At 45.7% G+C, this 27,475-nt stretch overlaps 1 protein-coding gene across 1 annotated transcript in view; it reads left to right on the top strand.

The window, feature by feature from the left end:
• The window catches only part of LOC119964120 (outer dense fiber protein 2-like), a 57,914-nt gene extending 37,347 nt beyond the window's left edge, over positions 1–20,567 (top strand). Inside the window, exons 13-14 of the mRNA XM_038793425.1 lie at positions 2,404–2,529; positions 19,841–20,567. Of these exons, the coding sequence (XP_038649353.1) occupies positions 2,404–2,529; positions 19,841–20,011 (297 nt within the window). The 3' untranslated portion in view covers positions 20,012–20,567. The remainder of the gene's footprint in view (positions 1–2,403; positions 2,530–19,840) is intronic.
• The last annotated feature ends 6,908 nt before the right edge of the window (positions 20,568–27,475 follow it).

The raw sequence follows: 27,475 nt of genomic DNA, 5'->3' as shown, positions 1-27,475 counted from the left end.
CGCCTGTACTCCTGCGCCATGTTGTGTCGGAGGCGGCGCGGACGAGGGAGACACCGCGCATGCGCGGAAATCACGATGGTGGGACTGTGCATGCCTGGGTTCGAGCCAGACTCACTGCAAATGCACGGATCCCGCGACGCCCATTCCACGGCCGGATCAACAGCTGGAGCAGCGTGAACCGCCCCAGCACCCTGTAGGGGCCAGAATTGCTGATCCTGGGGCCGTGTTGACACCGTCGAGAGATGCAACAGCGCTTCCAGCGGCGTCAACACTTAGCCTCAGGATAAGAGAATCCCGCCAAGTGTACCTACTGACCAGGATTCACATCTGAATCTGCTGGGGAGAGCTGCTCAGGTGAATCCACTGCAGGACAGAGCAGAGCTAGTATTCACTCTGTACAGAGCTCCAGGGCCTCTGGTTAACAGACTGCAGAGAAGAAACTTGACTCGAGAACAAAGCAATATAAAGACCATTTCTTTGAGGAATGGTTTTGTCAATTGTGTCAGTGCAAATAAGGATGCAAAACCCATGTGTGTTGTATGGAGGGACATACTGACAAATATGAGGTGAAGTTTCTGATTTTGAAAGAGAGGTGGTGAGTGAAAAATTCCTTTTGTGTTTGGGACCCCAGAGTCAGTTATTAAATTGCAGCTGACTCCGAAGGCAGCATGGTAGTGCAGTGGTTAGCACTGCTGCCTCACTGCACCGAGGTCCCAGGTTCGGTCCCGGCCTAGGGTCACTGTCCGAGTGGAGTTTGCACATTCTCCCTGTGTTTGCGTGGGTTTCACCCCCCAACCCAAAGATGTGCAGGGTAGGTGGATTGGCCGAGCTAAATTGCCCCTTATTTGGAAAAAATGAATTGGGTACTTTAAAAAATTGCAGCTGACTCCAAATGAAGAGATTACACTGCTATACCTGATCTGTGATCGCATATTAAAAGCACACCAAAAGTCCTTCAGGAAGTCAGCATTCTGGAGGAGCATTTTCCAGGAGTATCCAGTGCTGAGTAAAACAAGCATCTTGTTGCTAGTGCCCTTCACAACGACCTACATGTTGGAGGATGGATCTTACATCCTCACAAAGTTGAAGTCAGCACTGACGCTGTACCTGATATGCGCATTTCCCTCTCCTCCTGTAAACCTGATTAGAGTGAGAGCGTGAGGACCAAGCAGGTTCTCCTTTTGCATTAAAGATAATCAAATATGGCATGGATCGCGAAGGTTGGCCGGCATGGGTCAGCCAGCATGGGTCCATAAGATCGGCCGGTTGGCAAAAGTGGGTCCAGAGACAAAAAGTTTGAAAAACACTGTTTTAAGGCTATAAGATAACATATTCGTAGTTTTAAAGCGCAACCTTTACAATTAAGACTTAATATAGCGGCATTCAGTACCTCAGGATATCTAAAGCACCCTACAGACACTGAAAGAGAAGTACTTTTTGAAGTCTAGTCATTTTCTGGATACTAAGGTCCTACAAACAAAGTGATATGATAGTGAATGGATAGCGTCTTTTTTTTAAAGAGATGTTGGATAAGGGAATATTGGCTGAGACACGGGAGAACTCTCTGGTTCAGTTTAGCTGAAGGTGTTTTGTCCAGCTGTCTCGTCGGAAAGATGACGCCTCTGACGGTGAGGCAGTCCCCTGCTTCTTCACCGAAGTGTTAGGATGAATTTTGTGTTCATATCTTTTGTAGTGGGACCTGAACTCCCAAACGTAAATAGGATCGTCCTCAGGAATGCTGCTGAAGGACCCAAGGGGATTCCTTGTTATTCTGTGAAATTGCACGTGTCAATCAAGAAAACCAGAATTTGGAGTTTATCTGCAGTAAACAGACATTAAAATGGTAACTTCTATAGAGAAATAAAAAGAATGGATCGGTCACAGGTAGGGTACTGTTTGCAGTTTTGGGTGCACCATTGTAGAAAGGACATTGTTGCAATGGGGAGCATACAGTGTGGAAATGTCTAAATTAGTAAGATAGAGAGATTTGAGCTTTGGGACTATTTCCATTGGAAGCTAAGAGGGAATTTTTACAGAGCTTTCTGAAAGTATGAAGTGTTTCATACAAAACGAATGTTTCCTCCAGGGATTCATGATGAGAGTTCATAAATTTAAAGTTACGACAACAAATGTGCCCTAACTTTCTGCAGGTCAAGTTGATTTATGCTAAGAGGGGGAGTGCATCACCTGTGCAATGAGGCAACGTTTCACAGAATATGGCTGCAAAAATCTGGTGGATAATCAACAAAGCAAATAATTTATCTTTGAAGAATATTAATTTCATTGAATCCCCCCCCTCAGGGCATGTCTTCATCCACGTGACTGTCATTCCAAAGACACACCGATTGTGATTATGCCATCGTGCGTTGTCACTCTTTAAACCTGTTCCCATTGCATTCACAGGTCACTGAGGTGAAGGACCAGGCAGTAGCTCAAGAACGTGCACTTCAGAGCAAAGTGCATAGCCTTGAAGCAGAATTAAATAGAAAGACCAAAGAGCTGAAGCAGCTTCGATGGAACAAGGATAACGTGAGTGTTCTGTCTGTCTGTGGGAGGGCGGAATGGACCTTTCTGTTGAGTCACAAGGTGGATTAAAGAAGAGTTGGGGGGCAAAAGTGACCCGAGGTACAAGTACACAAACCAAAAAGAAAGAGAAAGGGCCGTGCAAAGATCTGGACCCCAAATGAGAGAGAGCGCGACTTGGTGAAGACATCCTGCGAGTAATTCGAAACCAGGGATACACCCACCTGGCTTTTTACCCCCATGATGTCTTCCCTGCCGAAACATACTGAGCCATTAGAGGAGCCTGGTTCTGTGCATTGCTAGCATTCTCCATTGCTGGTGGCAAAAGGAAGAGGGGATAAGAAAAAATACTTATATAATGGCCTTTTTACAACCTCCAAAAGCCCCTGTGTGCCAGCGAATGAAAGACCGACAAAATACAGCCGCTGTTGCAATCAGACAATTTACAAATAGGTTCGTTCCCAAAAACAGTCATGTGATAGTGACCAGATGTTCTGATTTTTTTTAGTGATGTTGGTTGAGGGATTTATAAAGGAGATACCTCTTTGAAATAGCACCATGGGTTCTTTTGACATCCATGTGAGAGAGCAGACGCAGCCTTGGTTTAACACCCCCCTCCAAAAGATGGCCCCTCCAAAGCACAATGTTCGCACAGTGCTGGAGTAGTCTTACACTGTGTGAGATATGCACTGATGCATCGGCATCCAACACTGTGTCAGATATGCACAGATGCATCAACGTCCTAGTGCATATCTCAGTGTAGTGTACGATGCTGTGTGAGATATGCACTGATGCATCAGCATCCTACACTGTGTGAGATATGCACTGATGCATCAGCATCCTACACTGAGATATGCACAGATGCATCAGCATCCAACACTGTGAGATATGCAGATGCATCAGCATTCTACACTGTGAAAAATCACTGATGCATCAGCATCCTACACTGTGTGAGATATGCACTGATGCATCAATATCCTACACTGAGATATGCATATACACTGTGTGAAATATGCACTGATGCATCAGCACCCTGCACTGAGATATGCACTGATGCATCAGCATCCTACACTGTGTGAAGAATGCACTGATGCATCAATATCCTACACTGAGATTTGCATATGCATATACACTGTGTGAAATATGCACTGATGCATCAGCATCCTACACTGAGATATGCACTGATGCATCAGCATCCTACACTGTGTGAGATATGCACTGATGCATCAGCATCCTACACTGAGATATGCACTGATGTATCAGCATCCTACACTGTGAGAGATATGCACTGACGCATCAGCATCCTACACTGAGATATGCACTGATGCATCAGCATCCTACACTGTGAGAGATATGCACTGATGCATCAGCATCCTACACTGAGATATGCACTGATGCATCAACGTCCTACACAGATATGCACTGATGCATCAGCATCCTACACTGTGTGAAGAATGCACTGATGCATCAATATCCTACACTGAGATATGCATATACACTGTGTGAAATATGCACTGATGCATCAGAATCCTACACTGAGATATGCACTGATGCTTCAGCATCCTACACTGTGAGAGATATGCACTGATGCATCAGAATCAGAAGGGGCAGCAGGGTAGCATGGTGGTTAGCATAAATGCTTCACAGCTCCAGGGTCTCAGGTTTGATTCCCGGCTGGGTCACTGTCTGTGTGGAGTCTGCACGTCCTCCCCCTGTGTGCGTGGGTTTCCTCCGGGTGCTCCGGTTTCCTCCCAGAGTCCAAAGATGTGCGGGTTAGGTGGATTGGCCATGCTAAATTGCCCGCAGTGTCCTAATAAATGTAAGGTTAGGGGGGGGTTGTTGGGTTACGGGTATAGGGTGTAGGGTGGATACGTGGGTTTGAGTAGGGTGATCATGGCTCGGCACAACATTGAGGGCTGAAGGGCCTGTTCTGTGCTGTACTGTTCTATGTATATGTTCTTAATCCTACACTGTGAGATATGCACTGATGCATCAGCATCCTACACTGTGTGAGATATGCACTGATGCATCAAATTCCTACACTGTGTGAGATATGTACTGATGCATCAACGTCCTACACTGTGTGAAATATGCACTGATGCATCAGCATCCTACACTGAGATATGCACTGATGCATCAGCATCCTACACTGTGTGAGATATGCACTGATGCATCAGCATCCTACACTGAGATATGCACTGAATCATCAGCATCCTACACTGTGTGAGATATGCACTGATGCATCAGCATCCTACACTGTGTGAAATATGCACTGATGCATCAGCATCCTACACTGTGTGAAATATACACTGATGCATCAGCATCCTACACTGTGAAAAATGCACTGATGCATCACCGTCCTACACTGAGATATGCATATGCATATACTGTGTGAAATATGCACTGATGCATCAGCATCCTACACTGTGTGAAATATACACTGATGCATCAACGTCCTACACTGAGATATGCATATACACTGTGTGAAATATACACTGATGCATCAATGTCCTACACTGAGATATGCATATACACTGTGTGAAAAATGCACTGATGCATCACCGTCCTACACTGAGATATGCATATACACTGTGTGAAAAATGCACTGATGCATCACCGTCCTACACTGAGATATGCACTGATGCTTCAGAGTCCGACTGAAATATGCACTGATGCATCAGAGCCCTACAGTGAAATATGCACTGATGCATCAGCGTCCTACACTGAGATATGCATTGATGCATCAGCGTCCTACACTGAGATATGCATTGATGCATCAGCGTCCTACACTGAGATACACACTGGTGCATCAGCATCCTATGATGTGTGAGATACGCAATGCTGCAGGGACATTGGATCAGCTGATCAGGCAGCATTTGTGCAGCATATGCTTTGCAATTTCATCTCCTGCTAATATTTGACTGTAAACAAAATAAGTTGCACTTTTAATGCAATGAGCTAAATACATGATTCAAGTATTTTATCAAACCTTGTATCCAGTTTCTAATGTGCTTAAGTTTGAAACCCGTGCCTCTAGGTTTATGAGGTCTGACTAAACAAGTAAAGATTAATATTCTTTTAATGAAGCACTAACTGCAAATGAGGAAATATCCTGGGGAAAGTCATTTTAATATTCTTCATCTTGAGCGTTCATCTGTTCGAAACATGCGAGGTAATTTAAAAAGGCACAAACTCGCCATGTGGTGGCTGGCTTCCAGATTAGAGCCTCCATCTGTGCCACCTAGCAGTTTTGAGTGTAGCAAGTGAAGGTTCTGTTACCTCGCCTCCTGAATATGGCCCAATATGTAACAGTTTGACTTGGGTGCTAGCATTCTTGCTCCTAGGTCAGGAGGCTAAGGGACCAATAATAATAATCATCTTTATTAGTGTCACAAGTAGGCTTACGTTAACACTGCAATGCAGATACTGTGAAAATCCCCTGGTCGCCACATTCCGGCGCCTGTTCGGGTACCAATGTCCAATTCACCTAACAGTACGTCTTTCGGGACTTGTGGGAGGAAACCGGAGCGCCCGGAGGAAACCCACGCAGGCACAGGGAGAACATGCAGACTCCGGAATCGAACATGGGACCCAGGCGCTGTGAAGCAACAGTACTAACCACTGTGCTACCTTGACGCCAAGCTTCACATCCAGCACCCAAGTATATAATCTAGACCTGAGGTCCCAGTGCAGTGTGGTAGGGTCTTGCAATGTCAGAGATGAGATTTCAACTGCCTGGTTAGATGAATGTTTAAAAAAAAACCATTGCATTAGTCACCTGATGTAGGAGCTACACTCCGAAAGCTAGTGATTCCAAACAAACCTGTTGGACGTTAACCTGGTGTAAGACTTCTTAATATGATCAAAGAAGATCGCGGGTTTTCCCAGTGTGTGGCCAATGTTTCTCTCTTAGCTATCCCTGCCTGTTTTAATGTGGACAATGCTGATTCCCCCTCCCCATACCCTGGGGCTGTTGCTCCACCCTGACGCCATTAATAGTTTAGGGACCTAGATACGGAACAAATCAGGTTCTCGAAGTAAGTATAAGGTTATGTTACTTGCTGTGGAAACTTGACCACAAAAAGGTTGCCGAAACAAGCTGTTCATAAGTGATGTTAACCTTCTTTAATATATAGATAATAGATCATAGAATTTACAGTGCAGAAGGAGGTCATTCGGCCCATCGAGTCTGCACCAGCTCTTGGAAAGAGCACCCTACCCAAGGTCCACACCTCGACCCTATCCCCATAGAGGCTTTATAGAGGCTTGTTTAGCACACTGGGCTAAACAGCTGGCTTGTAATGCAGAACAATGCCAGCAGCACGGGTTCAATTCCCGTACCAGCCTCCCCGAACAGGCGCCGGAATGTGGCGACTAGGGGCTTTTCACAGTAACTTCATTGAAGCCTACTTGTGACAATACGCAATTATTATTGGGCAGCACGGTAGCATAGTGGTTAGCACAATTGCTTCACAGCTCCAGAGTCCCAGGTTCGATTCCCGTCTTGGGTCACTATGTGCGGAGCCTGCATGTTCTCCCCGTGTGTGCGTGGATTTCCTCCGGGTGCTCCGGTTTCCTCCCACAGTCCAAAGATGTGCAGGTTAGGTGGATTGGCCATGATACATTGCCCTTAGTGTCCAAAATTGCCCTTAGTGTTGGGTGGGGTTGCTGGGCTATGGGGATAGGGTGGGGGTGTGGGCTTGCGTAGGGTGCTCTGTCCAAGAGCTGGTGCAGACTCGATGGGCCGAATGGCCTCCTTCTGCACTGTAAATTCTATGATCATAACCCAGTAACCCCACCCAACAATAAGCACAATTTTGGACACTAAGGGCAATTTAGCATGGCCAATCCACCTAACCTGCACATCTTTGGACTGTGGGAGGAAACCAGAGCACCCGGAGGAAACCCACGCACACACGGGGAGAACATGCAGACTCCGCACAGACAGTGACCCAAGCTGGGAATCGAACCTGGGACCCTGGAGCTGTGAAGCAATTGTGCTATCCACAATGCTACCGTGCTGCCCATATAATAATAACAAAGTTTAAAATACAGCATGGACTCAAAAACGGGAGCCGTTAACTAAACATTGAAATAACAGTAACAGAATAGAATTAGAACTGACAGCAATTAGTATGAATGTACACAGGTGACAACCACTAGTGACATCACAGCACTTACTGATGAAATCAGCAATTGATTTAAATAAGATGCATGATAATAACACTCTATAACAGTTCTCCCTCCCTCCCACCCCCCTTAAATTTTAATCCCCTTGAAACACAGAAATACAATGAAACTAATGCCTTAATTACACGCTTTTTCGTCTACACTGTGATCTTCACAGTACCTCTGGTGAATCCGTCAACTCTGGTGACTTCAGGCACATGAGTGGCTTGAGTATCCGTCCATGCGTGTCTCTCTCCTGAAGTACAGTCCACTGGAAGTCCTGGTGCAACAGGAACAACTTCTTATTGAATTTCCAAAGCTGAATTTCCTTCTGTTGTGTTATCTGAAACATTTGCTGTCTGAGTATTGATGGAGATGAATATGATCCTCGTGTCTGCGAACAACTCTTCCATAGTTCAATTTCACGACCAAAGATTCTGCACCACTTTGGTTAAGAATAACTCCAGGTAGCCAACGCTGGTTACTGCCAAAATTCCTGATATAAAAACTATCATTCGGGTTAAAACCTCTCTCCTTAGCATGAGAATCATGTCTCTCCTTCTGCTTTTCTTGTCTCCTTCCCACTTTTGCTTTGACATCAGGATGTAGCAGATCCAGGTGAGACTGCGGTCTTCTACCCATCAATAATTCAGCTGGTGATTGTTGTGTGATACGATATTGAACTGAGAAGCTCGAGAACCTGCTGCTTAAAGTATCACCTGCCACCCTCTTCTGTTTAGCACACTAGGCTAAATCGTTGGCTTTGAAAGCAGACCAAGGCAGGCCAGCAGCACAGTTCAATTCCCGTACCAGCCTCCCCGAACAGGCGCCGGAATGTGGCGACTAGGGGCTTTTCACAGTAACTTCATTGAAGCCTGCTCGTGACAATAAGCAATTTTCATTTCATTTTCTTCAATCGTTCCTTCAATGTCTGAGCAGCTCGCTCAGCCAAACCAGTGGAAGCTGGATGAAAAGGCACTTCATGAACATGAAGTGTTCCATGCCTTTGCATGAACTATTGGAGAAACTCACTCGTAAATGTTATACCTTTATCAGAAACGAGAGAATCCGGTAACCCACGAGGAGCAAAGACTTGGAGTATCTTCTTTATGGTACTGGGAGCTGTAATGTCGCTGATGATGTATACTTCTAACCACTTAGAATGGGCACCCATGATTACTAACAGCATGTAACCCACGAAAGGACCTGCAAAATCCATATGAATTCTGACCAAAAAAGATCAGGCCACTCCCAGGGATGTAATGGTGCTAGTGACGCCATCTTCTGGTTGGATTGACATGGAGAACATGTATTTCTTTTCGTTTTCGAAATACTGGTCCATATTAGGCCATCAAACATACGACCTGACTAAACTCTTCATTCGAGAGGCACCGAGATGAGCCTCATGATTTCCGCATTATTTGTGAATGGCCAGGGTGGCATGGTGGCACAGGGTGGCATGGTAGCACAGGGTGGCATGGTGGCACACTGCTGGCTCACAGCACCAGGGGCCTGGATTCCATACTGGCCTTGGGTGACTGTCTGTGGAGTCTGCACGTTCTTTTTGCGGTTGCGTGGGTTTCCTCCGGGTGCTCCGGTTTCCTCCCACACTCCAAAGGTGTGCAGCTTAAGTGGATTGGCCATCCTCAATTGCCCCTTAGTGTCCAAAGATGTGCAGATTAGGTGGGGTTATGTGGAAAGGGAGGGGTAGTGGGTCTCTTCTAGAGGATTAGTACAGACTTGATGGGCCAAATGGCCTCTTTCTGCACTGTCGGGATTCTATGAAGACCAGGGGGTGGACCAACCCCTCTTGAGCCCCACAGTATGCAATCATCCTGCACACGTAAGGCTTCAACCCATCTTCCATGACAGATGGCTATTCTTCCATCTGAAATCTAACTTGTAGCAGAATAGGATCTCTGTCCGTCCGCTGCTTAATTTTTTTGAGCACTCACTGGAGATTGGGCAAGTCTCTCCAGTAAGAAAATCATCTTGGAAGGATATGACACCTGGATTGGCAAATCCAGTAAATGGTTAACATTGTCCTTCCCGGCTCCGTGCACAATGCTGTACAGATACACTGACAATGTCCTTCCCTGCCCTGTACACAATGCTGTACTGGTACACTGACAATGTCCTTCCCTGCCCTGTACACAATGCTGTACTGGTACACTGACAATGTCCTTCCCTGCCATGTACACAATGCTGTACGGTACACTGACACTGTCCTTCTCTGCCCTGTACACAATGCTGTACTGATACACTGACACTGTCCTTCCCTGCCCTGTACACAATGCTGTACTGATACACTGACACTGTCCTTCCCTACCCTGTACACAATGCTGTACGGTACACTGACACTGTCCTTCCCTGCCCTGTACACAATGCTGTACTGATACACTGACACTGTCCTTCCCTACCCTGTACACAATGCTGTACGGTACACTGACACTGTCCTTCTCTGCCCTGTACACAATGCTGTACGGTACACTGACAATGTCCTTCCCTGCTCCATACACAATGCTGTACGGTACACTGACACTGTCCTTCTCTGCCCTGTACACAATGCTGTACTGATACACTGACACTGTCCTTCCCTACCCTGTACACAATGCTGTACGGTACACTGACACTGTCCTTCCCTACCCTGTACACAATGCTGTACGGTACACTGACAATGTCCTTCCCTGCTCCATACACAATGCTGTACGGTACACTGACAATGTAAGTGCCCAGTGCTGTATTCCTGCTGAGGCCATGGGAGGAATACATTCTGACTCACTGAAAATGCTCCATTACATGATTATGTACCGCTCTACACGTTTGTAGGGCGAGGCATCGCACAACAGAATAAGTTCCCCGCCTGGATCAAAATGGACCATCAGATTTGTCGATTGCAGCAGCGCTTTCACAGCTTTGAAACCCTTTTTCTGTGCAGACTCTCACTTCCAATTGTTTCTTTGTGCCGAAGCAGGCACAGTGGAGCCAACAGGTCCGGCAAGAACTTTCCATAATACTGCATTAAACCTACAAAAGACCTGAGCTCACCCACATTCCTGAGCTCCCGAGCTTCCTTAATCGCTTGAACTTTCCCTTCCATAGGAGATCAGCCTTGTGCAGTGATTCTGTAGCCTAGATACGCTAGGCTTGGTGCCTGAAAAAATGCATTTGCTCCCCTTCAGATGCAGTCCCGCCTCTGAAAACCTTTTTAAAGCTTGATCGCGGTTGCTGAGGTGCTCCCCCCTCAGTCTTCGCACAGTGGTTAGCACTGTCGCTCCACAGTGCCAGGGTCCCAGGTTCGATTCCCAGCTTGGGTCACTGTCTGTGTGGAGTCTGCACGTTCTCCCCGTGTCTGCGTGGGTTTCCTCCGGGTGCTCCGGTTTCCTCCCACAAGTCCCGAAAGGCGTGCTGTTAGGTGAATTGGACATTCTGAATTCTCCCCCTCTGTACCCAAACAGGCGCTGGAATGCGGCGACTAGGGACTTTTCACAGTAACTTCATTGCAGTGTTAATGTGAACCTACTTGTGACAATAGAGATTATTATTATAAATGAAGTTTGTAATTCCCACATATGCGCACAGTACCATCCATTTTCAGAACAGGACGAATTGGAGCTGCCCAACGTGGGAACTGAGAGGGCTCAATGATTCCCAGCCTTTGCAGCCGCTCTAACTTCTCCACTTTGCCTTTCGTGGCATAAGGCCTGGTCCCCAGTTTGAAAAAGCGAGGAGTAACCTGAGGATCTATGAAGAATTTAACTGTAGTGTCCCGCAATTTATCCTCTGAAAACCTCAGGACATTTCTGAATGATGTCTTTTGTCACTTTTGTGTGTTTTATCTCACACCAGTTCGACTGAATTTTCCTGAGCCAGTCACACCCTAGTTGACTAGACCCTTTTACCACCAGGAGCTGTGCTGGTGCTGCTTGGCTGTTATATGCAATGTCCACCTCTAATACTCCAAGCAATAATATAGCCTTGCTAGTGTACATCTGAAGGTTGATTCCTGGCTGTGTAAGGGCTGGTGTCTGCTTTTAAGAGCCCCAAATTTTCCTTACAGAATACCAATGAGAGTCTCCTGAGCCAACCTCCATCATAGTTTTCTGTCCATCGACCTTGTACCATAAATAGGCCCTGCGCACCCCTCACTCGTATTAAACATGTTGTAATAGTATTCCTCTGCCTAATCTGAGATTTCCAAGCGAAGGGGCATCGACTGAGGCTTCCTTGCATTTGAAGTTCCCTGCTCAACCTTTGGCTTTCTCTTTGCATCCTGGCACTACTTCGCTAAGTGCCCCTTCTTGTTGCACTGGTGACAAACAGCATCCATAATTTGCATAGTTTGAACCTCCACACTGGAAACTCTACTGTCTACGCCTTTTTACTTGCAGCAGCGTTTTCTACTTGGTGCAGCGCATCTCTGCCTGCATGCCACCATTGTCCTTATGAATATCTTTTGCATTCTTGACAGCCATTTCCATGCCCTGAGAAATTTTGAGAGTCTTCTTGGAAGTAATTGTGGCTTCTCCCAGCAAATTCTGCTGAATACTGTCCTCGTTAATGCCGCAAACTAGTCTGTCCCAAAGCATGTCTTCGAAATCTGCCCCACGCTTTAAATTTTCAGCGAGCTGGTGCGATTCAGGAACAAAGTTAGCTGCAGACTGGCCCATCTTCCGAAAATAACGATAGAATTTGAAATGTCATGCAATTACTGAGGGCTCAGGATTGTGGTGATTCTAAAGAAGTGTAACTAAATCCGCAAATTAAATTCCCCCCCCCCCTCCCAGTTTCTGTGGTGTAGCTAAATTTCTCATTTTCTCCACACACAGGCAGGATAATTGAGCACTGTTTAGCCTCATTTGTGATTCCATTTGCCAAGAAAAAGTGTTCCAGCCTTTCCACAAAGTCAGTCCAGTTCGCATTCCCTTCCACAACTCACTGATAGACTCAAACACAACCATGGTGCTGCTAATTAGTCTTCCAGCGTTAAACTTTGCAAAACTTTGTGTTGAACGTGCTGAAACTCGAATATTTTTATTCCCATCGTCAAACAAGATGTGGAAACTTGACCATAAACTTAGTCAAAACGCACTGTTAATAGAGTTAATAAATAAAGTTAATCTCCGTTAATATATTAAAATAAAGGAGTTTAAAATACAGTGCAGACTTAATGGGAGCAGCTCACTAAACATCAAAATAATATTAAAAGAATAGAATTAAAACTAACAGCAGTTAAATACGAATATACACCGGTAACAACAACTAATGGCACCATACCACTTACTGATGACATCAGCAATGGATTTAAATAAGAGGATGCATAATAATAACACTCTAAGACTTTCATTGCTCCATCCACGACAATTTAGTGCAACCACAAAGCATCCACACCGTTCACTGGAGTCTACAAGACCTCCTCTGGATATGAGGGCACAGACCAGAGCAGTGTTGTGGTATCAAAAGTTTGTTACCCATTGGGGTTCTCTAATCGGATGTGCAATTGGGAGAATCTGTGATTCCATTGCCTTTAATTCATTCAGAGGTCTGGGACAGGAGGCTGTGACTACTTGTGAGGCAGTTAGAGGGATCCAAATGGTCACACTGCAGGAGCCTCAGCCCCATCCTTTGCCCAACAGGTTTGAGATTCTTGTCCCTTGTGCGGGCGAGTGTAGGGACTGTAGGGAGGATGATCAAACTGACCATAGCGCCATTAGATAGGGAGTCATTCAAGTGAGGGGAAAAAAGAGAAATGTAGTTATGGTTGGAGATAGTATAGGTGAACAGACACTATTTTCTGTAGTCAGGATCAAGAGTCCTAAAGGCTGTGTTGCCCACCTGGTGCCAGGGTCAAGGATATTTCATCTGGGCTGCAGATGAATTTGGTGTGAGAGGGGAAAGACCAGTTGTCGTGGTCAATGTAGGTACCAATAATATAGGTAGAATGACAAAAGAGATTCTGTGGAGGGAATACAAGCAGCTAGGAGCTAAATTAAAAAGCAGAACCATAAAGCTAATCTCTGGATTACAACCTGAGTCACAAACTAATTGGCTCAATAGGATTAAAGAGGTAAATGCATAAATCTAAGATTGGTGTGGGAGAAATGAATTTGAGTTCATGGGCCATTGGCACCAGTACAAGGGGGAGCTGTTGTGATGTGACAGACTCCACCTGAATCATACTGGGACCAGCCTTGGCAAATTGAGTAACTAGGACTGTGGATAGTACTTTAAACTAAATAGTGGGGGGAGGGTTCAGTCGCATGGAAATTTAAAAAAATCAATGTGTAAGGAGAAGGTAGGAGTACAGGTTAATGATGAGGTGAATTGTTACCAGATAATGAAAATAAAGGACATACATGTGAACGTCATATTACACCAGGGAATAATGCAATGTAGGGAACATCAATAATAGGTCAAACCTAAAGGTTTTGTATCTGAATGTGTGTAGCATTCAGACTAAAATTAAGTAGCTAACAGTGTAAATAGAGACAACGGATATGATTTGGTGGAAATTACTGAGACATGGTTACAAGGAGACCAGGTTTGGGAGTAGAATGTCCAAGGGTACTCCGTGTTTCAGAAGGATAGATAGAAAGGAAAAGGTGGTGACTGATTGCTTTATTGTCACATGTACCGAAGTACAGTGAAAAGTATTTTTCTGCGGCCTAGGGAGCGTACACAGTACGTACCCAATAGACAAAAAGAATAATCGACAGAGTACATCGACAAATAGTGATTAGTTACAGTGCGGAACAAGGGCTAAACAAAGCAAATACAACATGAGCAAGAGCGGCATAGGGCGTTGTGAGTAGTGTTCTTACAGGCTATAGATCAGTCCGAGGGGGAGTCGTTGAGGAGTCTTGTAGCTTTGGGGAAGAAGTTGTTCGGAAGTCTGGATGTGCAGGTCTTCAGACTTCTGTATCTTCTGCCTGATGGAAGGGTCTGGAAGAGAGCAAAGCCTGGGTGGGAGGAGTCCCTTGTGGGGCTCCTGTGTTGAGAACTATTGTGGAGGAGGCGCTGTTAACTATCCTGACAGATTGCGATCTTTTGGTGTAGCTTTGTTAGTAAAGAAAGGGATCAGTGCTTTAGTAAAAAATGATAATGCCGCTGGAGATCAAGATGTAGAAATCAGTCTGGGTGGAAATAAGAAATAGCAAGGCCAAGAAGTCCCTGGTGGGAGTACTCTATTGGTCCCAATAATAGTCGTTCCACAATGGGACATAATATAAACCAGGAAATACTGGGGGCTTGGAAGAAAGGTACGATAATAATCATGGGTGATTTTTTAAATATGAATATAGGCTGGGTATGGACTGGATTAATTAAATTGGCAAGGGTAGCCTTGAGGGAGAGTATTAAAGATTGTTTCTTGGAACAATATGTTGTCGAATCAACCAGGGAGTAGGCTGTTTTGGTTTTCGTATTGTATAATGAGATGGGATTAATTCATGATCTTGTGGTAAAAGATCCTCGAGGAAAGATGATCATTGCATTCTTGAATTTCAAATTCAGTTCAAGGGAGATTAACTTGAGTCCCACACTAGTGGTCTGATGTTAAACCAAGGTAATTATATAGGATGAGGGCAGATTTAGGATTTTTGGGGGGATTTTATTTATTGTTACGTGTACCGAGGTACAGTGAGAAGTATTATTCTGAGTACAGTCCAGACAGATCGTTCCATAAATGATAAAACATAGGACATACATAAATACACAATGTAAATACATAGACACAGGCTCCGGGTGAAGCATATGGAGTGAGTACTACCCAGTAGAGAAGATGCGTGAAGAGATCAGTTCAGTCCATAAGAGGGTCGTTCAGGAGTCTTGTTGGAGAAACTAAATTCAGTGACACCGACTGATGAACAAGTGAAAACGATATCATGACACGCTCAGTCACAGATTGAAAAACCTGCTCAAGTCTTGTTGTGAAAACTATTATTTAAACTGAATAATAGTGGTTACAGAGTTTGTTGTAAGCTTGTGTGAATATGGAGCAGACGCTAAATAAATGTACATATGGATTAACCTTTATGACATTGTGCAAGCCAACTTGAGATGACCATTTAGATTTCCTTTAAGCTACAGTACTCACATTATTTTCTGTTGAGTGTGATTTTTAAAAAAAAAAATTTAGAATACCCAATTCATTTTTTTCCCATTTAGTGACAATTTAGCTTGGCCAATCAACTTACCCTGCACATCCTTTGGGTTGTGGAGGTGAAACCCACCCATACATGGGGAGAATGTGCAAACGCCACACGGACAGTGACCCAGAGCCGGGATCGAACCTGGGACCTCGGCGCCGTGTGGCTGCAGTGATACCACTGCGCCATCGTGCTGCCCAGATTATTATTTTTTTTTTCCCTGTATTATGAATTGTCACCACATTTTCTACCGCAATTTTTATTTCCTTTCCAAAGGTGAAACACAAAATGGCTTTGAACTTCCTAATTGCTTTCAAACCGTAGAATTAGTCTTCACTGCATTTGATTAAATACTTCTGCCAACAAAATATAACACATGCGTTCTAAATTTTCTGTAGTTGCTGCCTTCAAATTCAGCGTTACGGGAGGCCTGGGGGAAAGATCCGTGCAACGCTTCTGGAATTGAGCTCGGGGTGAATTCAGGTTGAGTTCTCGACAAAGAAAGACAGATCAACAGAAAGGAGCCAAATTAGACAGGACAGTAAGAGAGAAAAAGTAGTCTAGTTCACATGGAATAAATTATTGAGAAGCACTTAAACAACTTGCAAAACACTGTCATGGGAGTGTCCCTTTAAGAAATGTTTGTCTTATCACATGGCTTCAGTGATGCCATTGTGTGGGTGGAACTGGGCTGTGGCCCTGGGCTTTTACTTTCGTTTTTGAGTTGGGAGCTGGCTGTGGCTCTAGGAGTTGGTTTTACTTTAGTTTTGAGTTTGAAGTGGATTTGTTCTGCACAGGTTGAAAAGAAATGTCTCTATCTGCATTTTGAAAGCTGTTTCCAGACTAATTGCTAACTTAAAAGAGATAACTGTTTTCTGGAAGGAATTCAAATCTGCAGCTTTTGTATCCATACCAAGTCTTAAAGATAGTAAGAGTGCCGTGTGTTGGGCCACACCTTTGAAAAGGGGTTTCTGGTTTATGGGATCTTGTTATTAAATTGGAACAGTTAAAGGGGGGAATTTATTAAGGTTGATACATAGATTACTGTAGCTGTGTGGGGTATTTATGTTGGTAGTTGATAAAAAATGCTCACTGTCTGTGTTTATTAAAATGTTAACTAAATTCATAGAATAAAGCTTGTTTTTGATTAAAAGTGCTTAAGTCTGTTGAATAACACCTGAAAACTGGCCCTTGTGCTCCCTGTAACAAAAGTCGATAAACAGTTGTAGGTCAGGTGAACTCCATGATATATTTTGGAGTTTTCTAAACCCGTCCATAACAATACTTAGGGGGAAAATTAGGAGAAATTTCATCTCTTTAGTTTATTTTTTAAGATCTGGAATATACTTTGTGCAAGATTGCATAATAACTTTCAAAAAGGCAATTGGTCATGTGCTTGACGAGAACTATACTATAGGATTATGGGGAAAAGTGTTGTTTGCGGTACTAAATTTAAATTGGACAGCTATTTCAAACCGTTCATCTGGGTCGTTCATGGGATGTGGGCGTAGCAGTCTGTGCCCACATTTATTGCCCATCCCTAATTGCCCTTGAGGGGGCAGTTAAAGGTCAACCACATTGCCATGGGTCTGGAGTCACATGTAGGCCAGACCAGGTAAGGATGGCAGATTTCCTTTGCTAAAGTACATTAGTGACCCAGATGGGGTTTTACAACACATCGACAATGGTTTCATGGTCATCATTAGAATTTTAATTGCAGATTTTTATTGAATTCAAATTCCACAATCTGCAGAGGCGGGATTTGAACCCGGGTCCCCAGAGCATTACTCTGGCTATCTCCTGAAGTTGTCCAGTAACAATGCCACCATGCCATTACTCCCTACATTTTTCCCCACCGTTTTGTTTTCTTTCTTCTGGCTTGTAACTGTTAATCTGCAGGGAGAGAAACAGAGAGCAACCTGGGAAGGTAAGTGATTTTTGTTACCTTTTCAAATTGTGTGGGGGGGAAACTGAGTGACATCACAGTAAAGCTGTGACCTGATTGGCTGGTTGGGAATCTGTTAAATTTGGAAAACAAATGTTCCAAAACAAATCTAATTGATTAACTAGATAGTGGAGTAACTAAACCCGAGGGCAGTGATCGGCATTTAGCATTTAATATGACAGTACAAATCTAGCATCAGGGCCATATAGTTAATTATAACTCAATCTGACAATAATTCAAGTGTTTATTTTAAATTCATTAACAAGTGCTTAAATGTCACTCAGCGGGGTGCAGTGCTCCAACTGTGAGATGTGGCAGATCTGTGACGCTTCCAACGTTCCGGTCGACTACATCTGTAGCAAGTGTAACCAATGGCAGCTCCTCACACACCGCGTGGTTCGGTTGGAGCAGCAATTGGGTGCACTTAGGAGCATGCAGGTGGTGGAAGGCATCATAGATAGGAGTTATAGAGATGTGGTCACATCCAAGGTGCAGGCAGAGAAATGGCTGACCACTAGAAGGGGCAGGCAGTCAGTGCAGGAATCCCCTGTGGTTGTCCCCCTCTCGAACAGGTATACCCCTTTGGACACTGTCGGGGGGAATAGCCTATCGGGGGAAAACAGCAGCAGCCAGAGCAGTGGCACCACGGCTGGCTCTGATGTTCAGCAGGGAGGGTCAAAGCGCAGAAGAGCAATAGTCATAGGCGACTCTATAGTCAGGGGCACAGAGAGGCGCTTCTGTGGACATGAGAGAGACTCCAAGATGGTATGTTGCCTCCTTAGTGCCAGGGTCCAGGATGTCTCAGAACGGGTAGCGGGCATCCTGAAGGGGGAGGGCAAACAGGCAGGGGTCGTGGAGCATATTGGTTCTAATGACGTAGGCAGGAAGGGGGATGAGGTCCTGTAGCAGGAGTTCAGGGAGCTAGGCACAAAGTTAAAAGACAGGACCTCTAGGGTTGTAATGTCGGGATTACTCCCTGTGCCACGTGCCAGTGAGGCCAGAAATAGGAAGATAGAGCAGCTAAACACGTGGCTAAACAGCTGGTGTCGGAGGGAGAGTTTAAGTTATCTGGACCACTGGGAGCTCTTCCGGGGCAGGTGTGACCTGTATAAGAAGGACGGTTTGTACTTTAACTTAATCAGTACCTTAACTGATTACAAATATAGTATCAAATAATTAATAAGTGAAAGGAATAAAGATTTTACTTACCAATCACAATACTCACGAACGCACGAAGAGTTAAATTTCTCCCAGCAACTGCTAACTGATTTCCTTGCCAGCCAATCAGGTCACTGCTTTGCTGTGATGTCACCCTTCAAGGTAAGTTTTTAAAGAGATAAACTTACCTTCCCAACAACCACGGTTTTATTTTTATGTTAGAGGAGGAGGTAGGAAGGGAAACACTGAGGAAGTGTTTCAGGTTTAACTGTCACTTGACAACAGCCCCTTCACAAACCACCTTCAAATTACGCTGACCGCACTGCACGTATTCACATCTCCCCGGAACAGCCAATCAGTAGCTCCGCTCTGCTGCCCTCTGCTGGAGGATTTAGATCGTTTGGAGACTTGGGCGGAGAGATGGCAGATGGAGTTTAATCCGGACAAATGTGAGGTAATGCATTTTGGAAGGTCTAATGCAGGTAGGGAATATACAGTGAATGGTAGAACCCTTAAGAATATTGACAGTCCCAGAGAGATCTAGGTGAACAGGTCCACAGGTCACTGAAAGGGGCAACACAGTTGGAGAAGATAGTCAAGAAGGCATATGGCATGCTTGCCTTCATTGGCCAGGGCATTGAGTATAAGAATTGGCTACGGACCCCGGAAGTGTAGAAAATTTTAGTTTAGACAGGCAGCATGGTCGGCACAGGCATGGAGGGCCGAAGGGCCTGTTCTTGTGCTGTACTTTTCTTTGTTCTTTGCCACTGCCTCCTCAGCTGCTGAAATGCCAACTCTTGCCGCGCTGACTGGAAGTGGAGAAATTTACATTACGCCACTCATTCTTAACAATGAAGATATTCTGCTGAAGCTCACAGAAATAATCTTGCTTTTTCAGGCCGAAATGAGTCATAAAACTCATCTCCAGGAGTTGAAGCTCAGTCTCGAGCAGTCTGAGAATGAGAACGAGAGCATTGAGAATTACGTGCAGTTTCTCAAAATGTCCTATGCCATTATGTTTGGAGACAGCACCTTGACAGAATTTCATGCTGAACCATCATTGAGATGAGTGACTTCATCTCGCAAGGATTTGTTGGGAGTATTGCAGAGGCTACATGCTCAAGAGTTGATGTTTTTTAAATAGTTAATTATGGAAAACTATTTTTGATTTATTATGAAACTTTAATGAAGATCATGTAAATAGTTTGTTCAAAACCGATTACCTGATATAAGTAAATACTGCACAATACAAAGCTAGTATTTGATGCTTATAAATGAATATGCTGGAATATTATATTTTTCAACATTACTTTGAAATTGCGCTGCTGTGTAAACTTTATTTTTGTTACAGCAAAATTGTTAATCCTGTTTTTTTCAAACCACTATTTTTGCATCTTCCATTTGTGAAATCTTCCATTTCCACGCACAAAAAATCCACTGTGAAAGTAATTAAGGAAACTACTGGGATACTATAACTTTGAGTGTTTTTGCCACATTCAGCCCCTCAAGCCTGTTCCACGGGCAGCATGGTAGCACAGAGGTTAGCACTGTTGCTTCACAGCACCAGGGTTCGATTCCCGGCTTGGGTCACTGTCTGTGTGGAGTCTGCACATTCTCCCCGTGACTGCGTGGGTTTAGTCCGGCTGCTCCGGTTTCCTTCCATAAGTCCCGAAAGACTTGTACATTCTGAAGGTAACTTGGACATTCTGAATTATCCCTCTGTGTACCCGACCAGGCACCGGAGTGTGGCGACTAGGGGCTTTTCACAGTAACTTCATTACAGTGTTGATGTAAGCCTACTTGTGACAATAATAAAGATTATCATAAAGCACCTTGAGATATTTCATTACTTTGAAGATGCTACATAAATAGAAGTTGTTGTTGTTTCACCCCATCCTTGATTTTGTGTGCACTCTGCCTCTATTTACAAAGCCGAGGATCTTGCAAGCCTTTTCAATCAATATTTACCCTGCCACCTTCAATGATTTGCACACATGTCCTAGCGCTCAATTTGTTCCTATCTCGCTGCTTTAAAATTGTATCACCTCTCGCTGCTTTGCATCGGATTTCATGTTACGAGTCCCCATTCCACTGGTCTGTCCATGTCCCCATGACGTTTATCACTGTTCAAAGTTTAATATATTTATCTTCTCTAAAATGGTCCTGGCTGACTCCTCAACTTTGGGAAGACGGAGTTGAAGTGGAAGATGTAAAGCATGATCGAATTGAACGGGGAAGCAGTTTTGCTGGGTCTGCACGTCTCCTCTTATTGTTTCAGTAGAACAAAGAAAGGTACAGCACAGGAACAGGGCAGCATGCGCCGACCATGCTGCCCGTCTAAACTAAAATCTTCTACACTTCCGGGGTCCGTATCCCTCTATTCCCAACCTATTCTTGTATTTGTCAAGATGCCCCTTAAACGTCACTATCGTCCCTGCTTCCACCACCTTCTCCGGCAGCGAGTTCCAGGCACCCACTACCCTCTGTGTAAAAAAAACTTGCCTCGTACAACTCCTCTAAACCTTGCCCCTCGCACCTTATGTTTGCAAAACCCTCAAATTCTGACATGCAGATAAATCAGTTTTGAAATTCTGCCACCTGTTTTGGATTGAAGTTTGTTCACCTTGGCCTGTGTCAATTCTGTCATCCCACTGGTCGACGATTAAAGCAAATGAGTCATCCTTCACTTGAGTCGATGCCATGCATCACTTCAGGATTTGGAAGTTTCCCTGGAGTTGAGTGTTTGCAGTCTTTGCCCTTGTCTTCTAAATTCTTTGGCGGCCTGGCCCCTGGCAAGCTTGGCTTGAGTTTGCACTTTGCTGGAAAATTAAAGTCGTACGTTTTAGACGGCTTCATCTGACACGTCAATAGAGCCTAGAATCCAGCTGAGCAAAAATTAATAAAATACTGTTCTCCCCCCAAAAAAAAGAACAAGAGTACAGACGAGAGGGAGAAATTTTACATCCGGGCGCTGATTGTCATGCATGTATGGATATCTGAGGCTTGGCCCTGCTGGCATCGCAAAATCTGACAGCAGGTGGTTCATCAGAGGCCAAATACAACTGCATTAACTCACTGTGTTGTCAAGATATAGGATAATCTATGATACATAGGCTTGGAGGAGATGACTTACTGGCAATCTTTCAGAACAAACAGCTGCCAAAGGTCGACTGAGAAAGCTGTTTTAAGTTGAGCCAGTTTTGATATATACATATGCACCCACATAACCTTCCGGTCATTTTCTGCATTCAGATCATTCATGGGATGCAAGGGACACCTGTAATTCTGATGATTTGGAGTGCAGTTCTCTCAAAACCATTCTGCATCATTCAAAATTATTGAGAGCTTCCAGCTTTTGCAACCTCCCCTATTGTCCCTGTCCTTAACTCTCCTCAAATGTATCGAATTAAAAGTTTTTGCTTACAGCCCCTCCACAGCACTGCACCATCCACCTTCTCGAGGCCCATATACCGACTTGCACTTTTCACAGTTTTCCAATCCGTCTGCCACTCCCAGCCCCTTTCACCAGTGGCGGGCCTTCATCTGCCTTGGATTCCGAGAACGATACAGCACAGGGGTGGCCATGCAGCCAGTCCTTGCTCTGTGCTGGATCTGTACAATTAATTCCACCCACTGTCCTCTCACCTTTGTCTTTTTCTTCCCCCTTTCAAGTATTTATTTAATTTGTTCTTTCCTTATTCAGGGACTGGAGCCCAGGTCACAACAATCCATGTTAAAAAGAAAAATCAGATATTGAAGCAATCCGAGCCTGCAAGACCTGGATAACATTTAGGCTTGGGTTGATAGGTAGCAAATAACATTCATCCCAAGCACAATCCCACAATGGAACAAGATGGCAAAGGAAAAAGTCAGAGCCCCATCCCTGGAAATCTTCAAGACACATCTCTAGATTATTTCCAGTTAAAAGTTTTCCTTATCAGGACTATTATCTCAGCAGCTTGGATTAACCATTACTACCCAAGTAAATTTGGCAGAATAGAGATATTGGCCTGTGACGTCAACACAACTAAAGCATCTCCCCTTGACATTCAAGGACAATATCATCACTGATTTCCCCACCAATAATGTCTTGCGGGAGACCATTGCCCAGAATCTAACTGGGCTAGCCATGGACCATCGTGGCCACAACAGCAGGTCGGAGTCTGGGAACTTGCAGCGAATAACCTGCCTCCTGATTGACCAAAACACCGCCCTGGTCTTTACCATAGAATTTACAGTGCAGAAGGAGGCCATTCAGCCCATCGAGTCTGCACCGGCTCTTGGAAAGAGCACCCTACCCAAGGTCAACACCTCCACCCTATCCCCATAACCCAGTAACCCCACCAAACACTAAGGGCAATTTTGGACACTAAGGGCAATTTATCATGGCCAATCCACCTAACCTGCACATCTTTGGACTGTGGGAGGAAACCAGAGCACCCGGAGGAAACCCACGCACACACAGGGAGGATGTGCAGACTCCGCACAGACAGTGGCCCAAGCCTGAATCGAACCTGGGACCCTGGAGCTGTGAAGCAGTTGTGCTATCCACAATGCTACCGTGCTGCCTCTGCATTGGTCTGTGGCCTCCGGATAGGCGTCATCAGCCACAACCGCAACCGAAAAACCCTCACCCGGGAGTGCACCTCAAAGGTGTTAGGAACCGTTGAGTGTGCCAGGATGAAGGTGGCATGCTCACTGCCCAGGTATCGGGTGCAGACGTGCATGGTGTGCATCTCGAGGTCACACACCAGCTGCATCTTCATGGAGTGGAACCCCTTTCAGTTTGGGAAGGCCACCTCCACATGGGCCGGTGTTTGTAGGGGGATTTGCGTCCCATCGATCATCCCTGGACCTGGGGAATCGCAGTGATGGTGGGGAACCCCACTGCCCAGGTAACCTGGTATACTCAGTCAATTTTGAACTTAGTATATTGTGCCAACTGGGCATATAGGGCCTCCGTGACGCGCAGATGCACCTGTACACTGAGATCTGCAAGATCCCAGGCATGTTCCCACTCGGTGACAATGTTCAGGGCAACCGTCACCTTGACGGCCACCGGAAGAAGGCATCCTTCCCCCATACCCCTGCGGTGCCAGGTGCAACATGAGGGAGCCGGACGCCCAACAGGCCGTGGAGGAGGTGGGAAGGAGGCGTTGCATCAGGCCTTGTGTACATCAGCAGGTATGTCGCACTGTCCCTCTACTCAGCCAGAGTCTTCAATGACATGCCTGGTCTGGCAGGTCCTCGAATAACAGGGGCAGCATGGTAGCACAGTGATAAGCACTGTTGCTTCACAGCGCCAGGGCCCCAGGTTCGATTCCCGGTGTGGGTCACTAAAGAGTCTGCACGTTCTCCCCATGTCTGTGTGGATTTCCTCCGGGTGCTCCGGTTTCCTCCCACAGTGCAAATATGTGCAGGTTAGGTGGATTGGTCATGATAAATTGCCCTTAGTGTCCAAAAAAAGTTAGGGGGATAGGGTGGGGCCATGGGCTTGTGTGGGGTTCTCTTTCCAAGGGCTGGTGCAGACCTGATGGGCCGGATGGCCTCCTTCTGCACTGTAAATTCTATGATTCTATCTATTGTATCCATGACAAGTGCTGCCGATGTACACAAGGCCTGATACAGCGCCTCCTTCCCACCTCCTCCACGGCCTGTTGGGCGGCTGACTCCTGTTCTTCTGGAGCAGGCTCCGCGGCTGCAGGGCCCTCCCTGAGCAGCTGCTGCTCTTACAGCTTCAGTAACTCCCCAAGAGCTGGGGCAGCAAGGCAGATGCGAACCATTCCTGGTTGGATTCCAAAATCCATTGCCTGCAGGGGGTGGAAGGCAGGCATGTTAATCTGGTGCGTATCCCCCGCGCCCAACCAGGTCCATCGGGCTACACAATGGGCCCGGCTTGCACTGCAGCCCCTTCCTCTCTCATCCCCACACCCACCCCCACCCATTCCTCTGACACTCTGCCCTCCACACCCCTGGCCCAGTCAGTGCAGGCATCGCAGAGGCCCCTGGCCCCGGCACTCTTCCCTGCTGGCAGGGGTACCGCGTGGCGGTTCACTCTTTAGTCCCCGTCCGGCGCCCTCGAGGAATTATGGTGGGAGGGTGGGGCTGTGTGATGCCCTGCCAACAGTGTGGCGCCTGGTTGTGGGGGGAGGTGGGGTGTGGGTGGGGGGGGGGAGGGGGCACCTATACGGCCGGTGTCGCTCAATGGAACCACGGGCTACAGTGGGTGGTCAGTGGGATGGGTACGCAGCAAGGTGGCTGCCTTGTAGGCAATGGCGGTCTGTGCCTGGACACCTAGGTCCCAGGGGGACACCCCAACCCCACGGCCAATCCCCTGGTCACACCCCTCTACTCCCCCCGGCCCTGGAAAAGCCCCCACCCCAGTACCAGCAGCCCACGGCTGTGCCTTTGGGAACGTGTCTTTCCTCCTCTCTCTCCCTCAGCAGCCACAACACCTGTTCCCCACAAGCGAACCTCGCCATTGGGAATTCCTCCTGACAGCGATAATCGCGGGAGACCGGGAGAATACTGGGGCAGGCCCGTTAATGATATGTTAATGTCATTTACTGTACATGTGGCGTGGAAAGAATTCACGGCGCTGTCGAGGCACCGCAGATTGGCATTCCGGTACCCGGTGCCGGCCTCGATTTCCGGCTGCCACACTATTCTCCGTCCGATCGTGCTTCGCGATTCCAGCGTTGCTGGACGGAGAATCCAGCCATAATATATAAATTGCAGCGGCTCAAGAAGATAACTCCCCAATGCCCTCGCAAGGGCAATTCGGGATGAGCAATAACATACCGTGAAGGATTAAAACAAAGTTTCCTCATCTTGTCTCTGATTCTATTGCCAAACACCTTAAATCTCTGGATTCCGGTTATCAACCTTTATGATTTTGAATAGCTCTATCAAATTTCCTCTTAACCTTCTCATCAAACGAGGGCAACCTCAGCTTCTCTCCACGTAAATGAAGTCCCCCATTCCTGGTACCATTCTAGTCTATCTTTTCTGCACTCTCTCCAAGGCCTTGATATTCTTCCTAATGTTTTGCTTCCAATACTCCAGCTGAGGGCTAACCAGTTTCATAAAGGTGTCAAACAATTTCCTTGTTTTTGTACTCTTTTAGGCAAAATTTAATGGTCCTGGAGTATGGAGAGCTGGTGGCAATCCAGCCACACCCTCCACTGCTTTACCAAAGAGTTCAATCAAGTTGATCAAACTCAGTTTTCCTTGAACAAATGCGCCTGGTTTGATCTGATCATTCACCTCAATGCCATTTGTGTGACCTTTTTGTGTACAAATTGACTTCTGCTTTGTCCACGAAAACAAAATGACTGAACTTCAGAAGTACTGGTTTGCCAAGTGTTTTGAGGTATTCTGAGACTGTGAAAGTTGCTTCGTAAATAAAGTGCTGCAAAACAGCAAGCATGCTGACAAAAACATGGGTCACGGATTTGTCTAGCAACAGCAGTGATACGAATTGAACAAACCATAATAGGAGGAGACCTGCCTAGCAACAGGTAGAAATCTGCCTGGAGACAGCAGTAGCCAGTATTCAAAAGGCCGGATAAGATGCGTCTCTCCCCAGTAATGAGATTTTAGATATGAATCAGATGTGAATCGCTTATGAGTAGAAACAGTTTACCGAGACAATTGGGAAGATCAACACGGTATGCATATGGCAATGTCAAGAGTCAAGGAATTTGATTGGGGTGGACAGCCAAATACAGACGAGATCAAAGTGGAATCAAGGTTTAATTTCTAGCAGCCTGAGAAGCAAGGTTGACACCTTGCAGCCTCAGAAGCAGACAAACCAGCTAGCAGCCTGAAGGCCAAGTTTCACATCGAACAGCCTCGAGGTCTAAAAGCCAAGGCAGTGCAGAAAACCTTCACAAAGGCAGTTCAAATATCTTGTCTGGACCAGGGCAAGACGGTCTTTCTCAGACTAGATTATCATCCCTGTAATTGTGTGGCAACTGTAAGCTGGTTTTGTCTAGATTTATTTATTTTTAATGGTGTTTGGGGAAATGGGAAAGTCTTAAAGAGCTCAGTGATAGTAGGTATATTTTGGAACGGGGGTATGTTCTCCATAAACCGTCTGTGTTTAGTAATTCATACACCGTAATTGTCTGAGAGTAGACTACACCTGTTCATGTGCATTTGTCTTTATTTTAATAAATAGCCTAATAATTGCTTCGCGGAGACTAGGCTGCTTATGCTCACTTATCTCCTCACACCAAAACGTAAACAAAACGATAAATTAGGCAGGCCAGCAGCACGGTTCGATTCCCGTACCAGCCTCCCCGAACAGGCGCCAGAATGTGGCGACTAGGGGCTTTTCACAGTAACTTCATTTGAAGCCTACTCGTGACAATAAGCGATTTTCCAAGTGTTCCAAGTCGGGGTGCTCTCGCGGGTAACATCAGCCTGCTTTGCGACACACAAAAAGTGTATTTTTGTGAAGACATAGGAAATGAGAAAATGTTTCCCAATTCAACCATTGTCCCTCTGATAAAAGAATAATAGACTCAGT

The sequence above is a fragment of the Scyliorhinus canicula genome, chromosome 4 (genome assembly GCF_902713615.1).
Source record: "Scyliorhinus canicula chromosome 4, sScyCan1.1, whole genome shotgun sequence".
NCBI classification, from domain to species: domain Eukaryota; kingdom Metazoa; phylum Chordata; class Chondrichthyes; order Carcharhiniformes; family Scyliorhinidae; genus Scyliorhinus; species Scyliorhinus canicula.
This window is presented reverse-complemented; position numbering and strand designations above follow the sequence as displayed.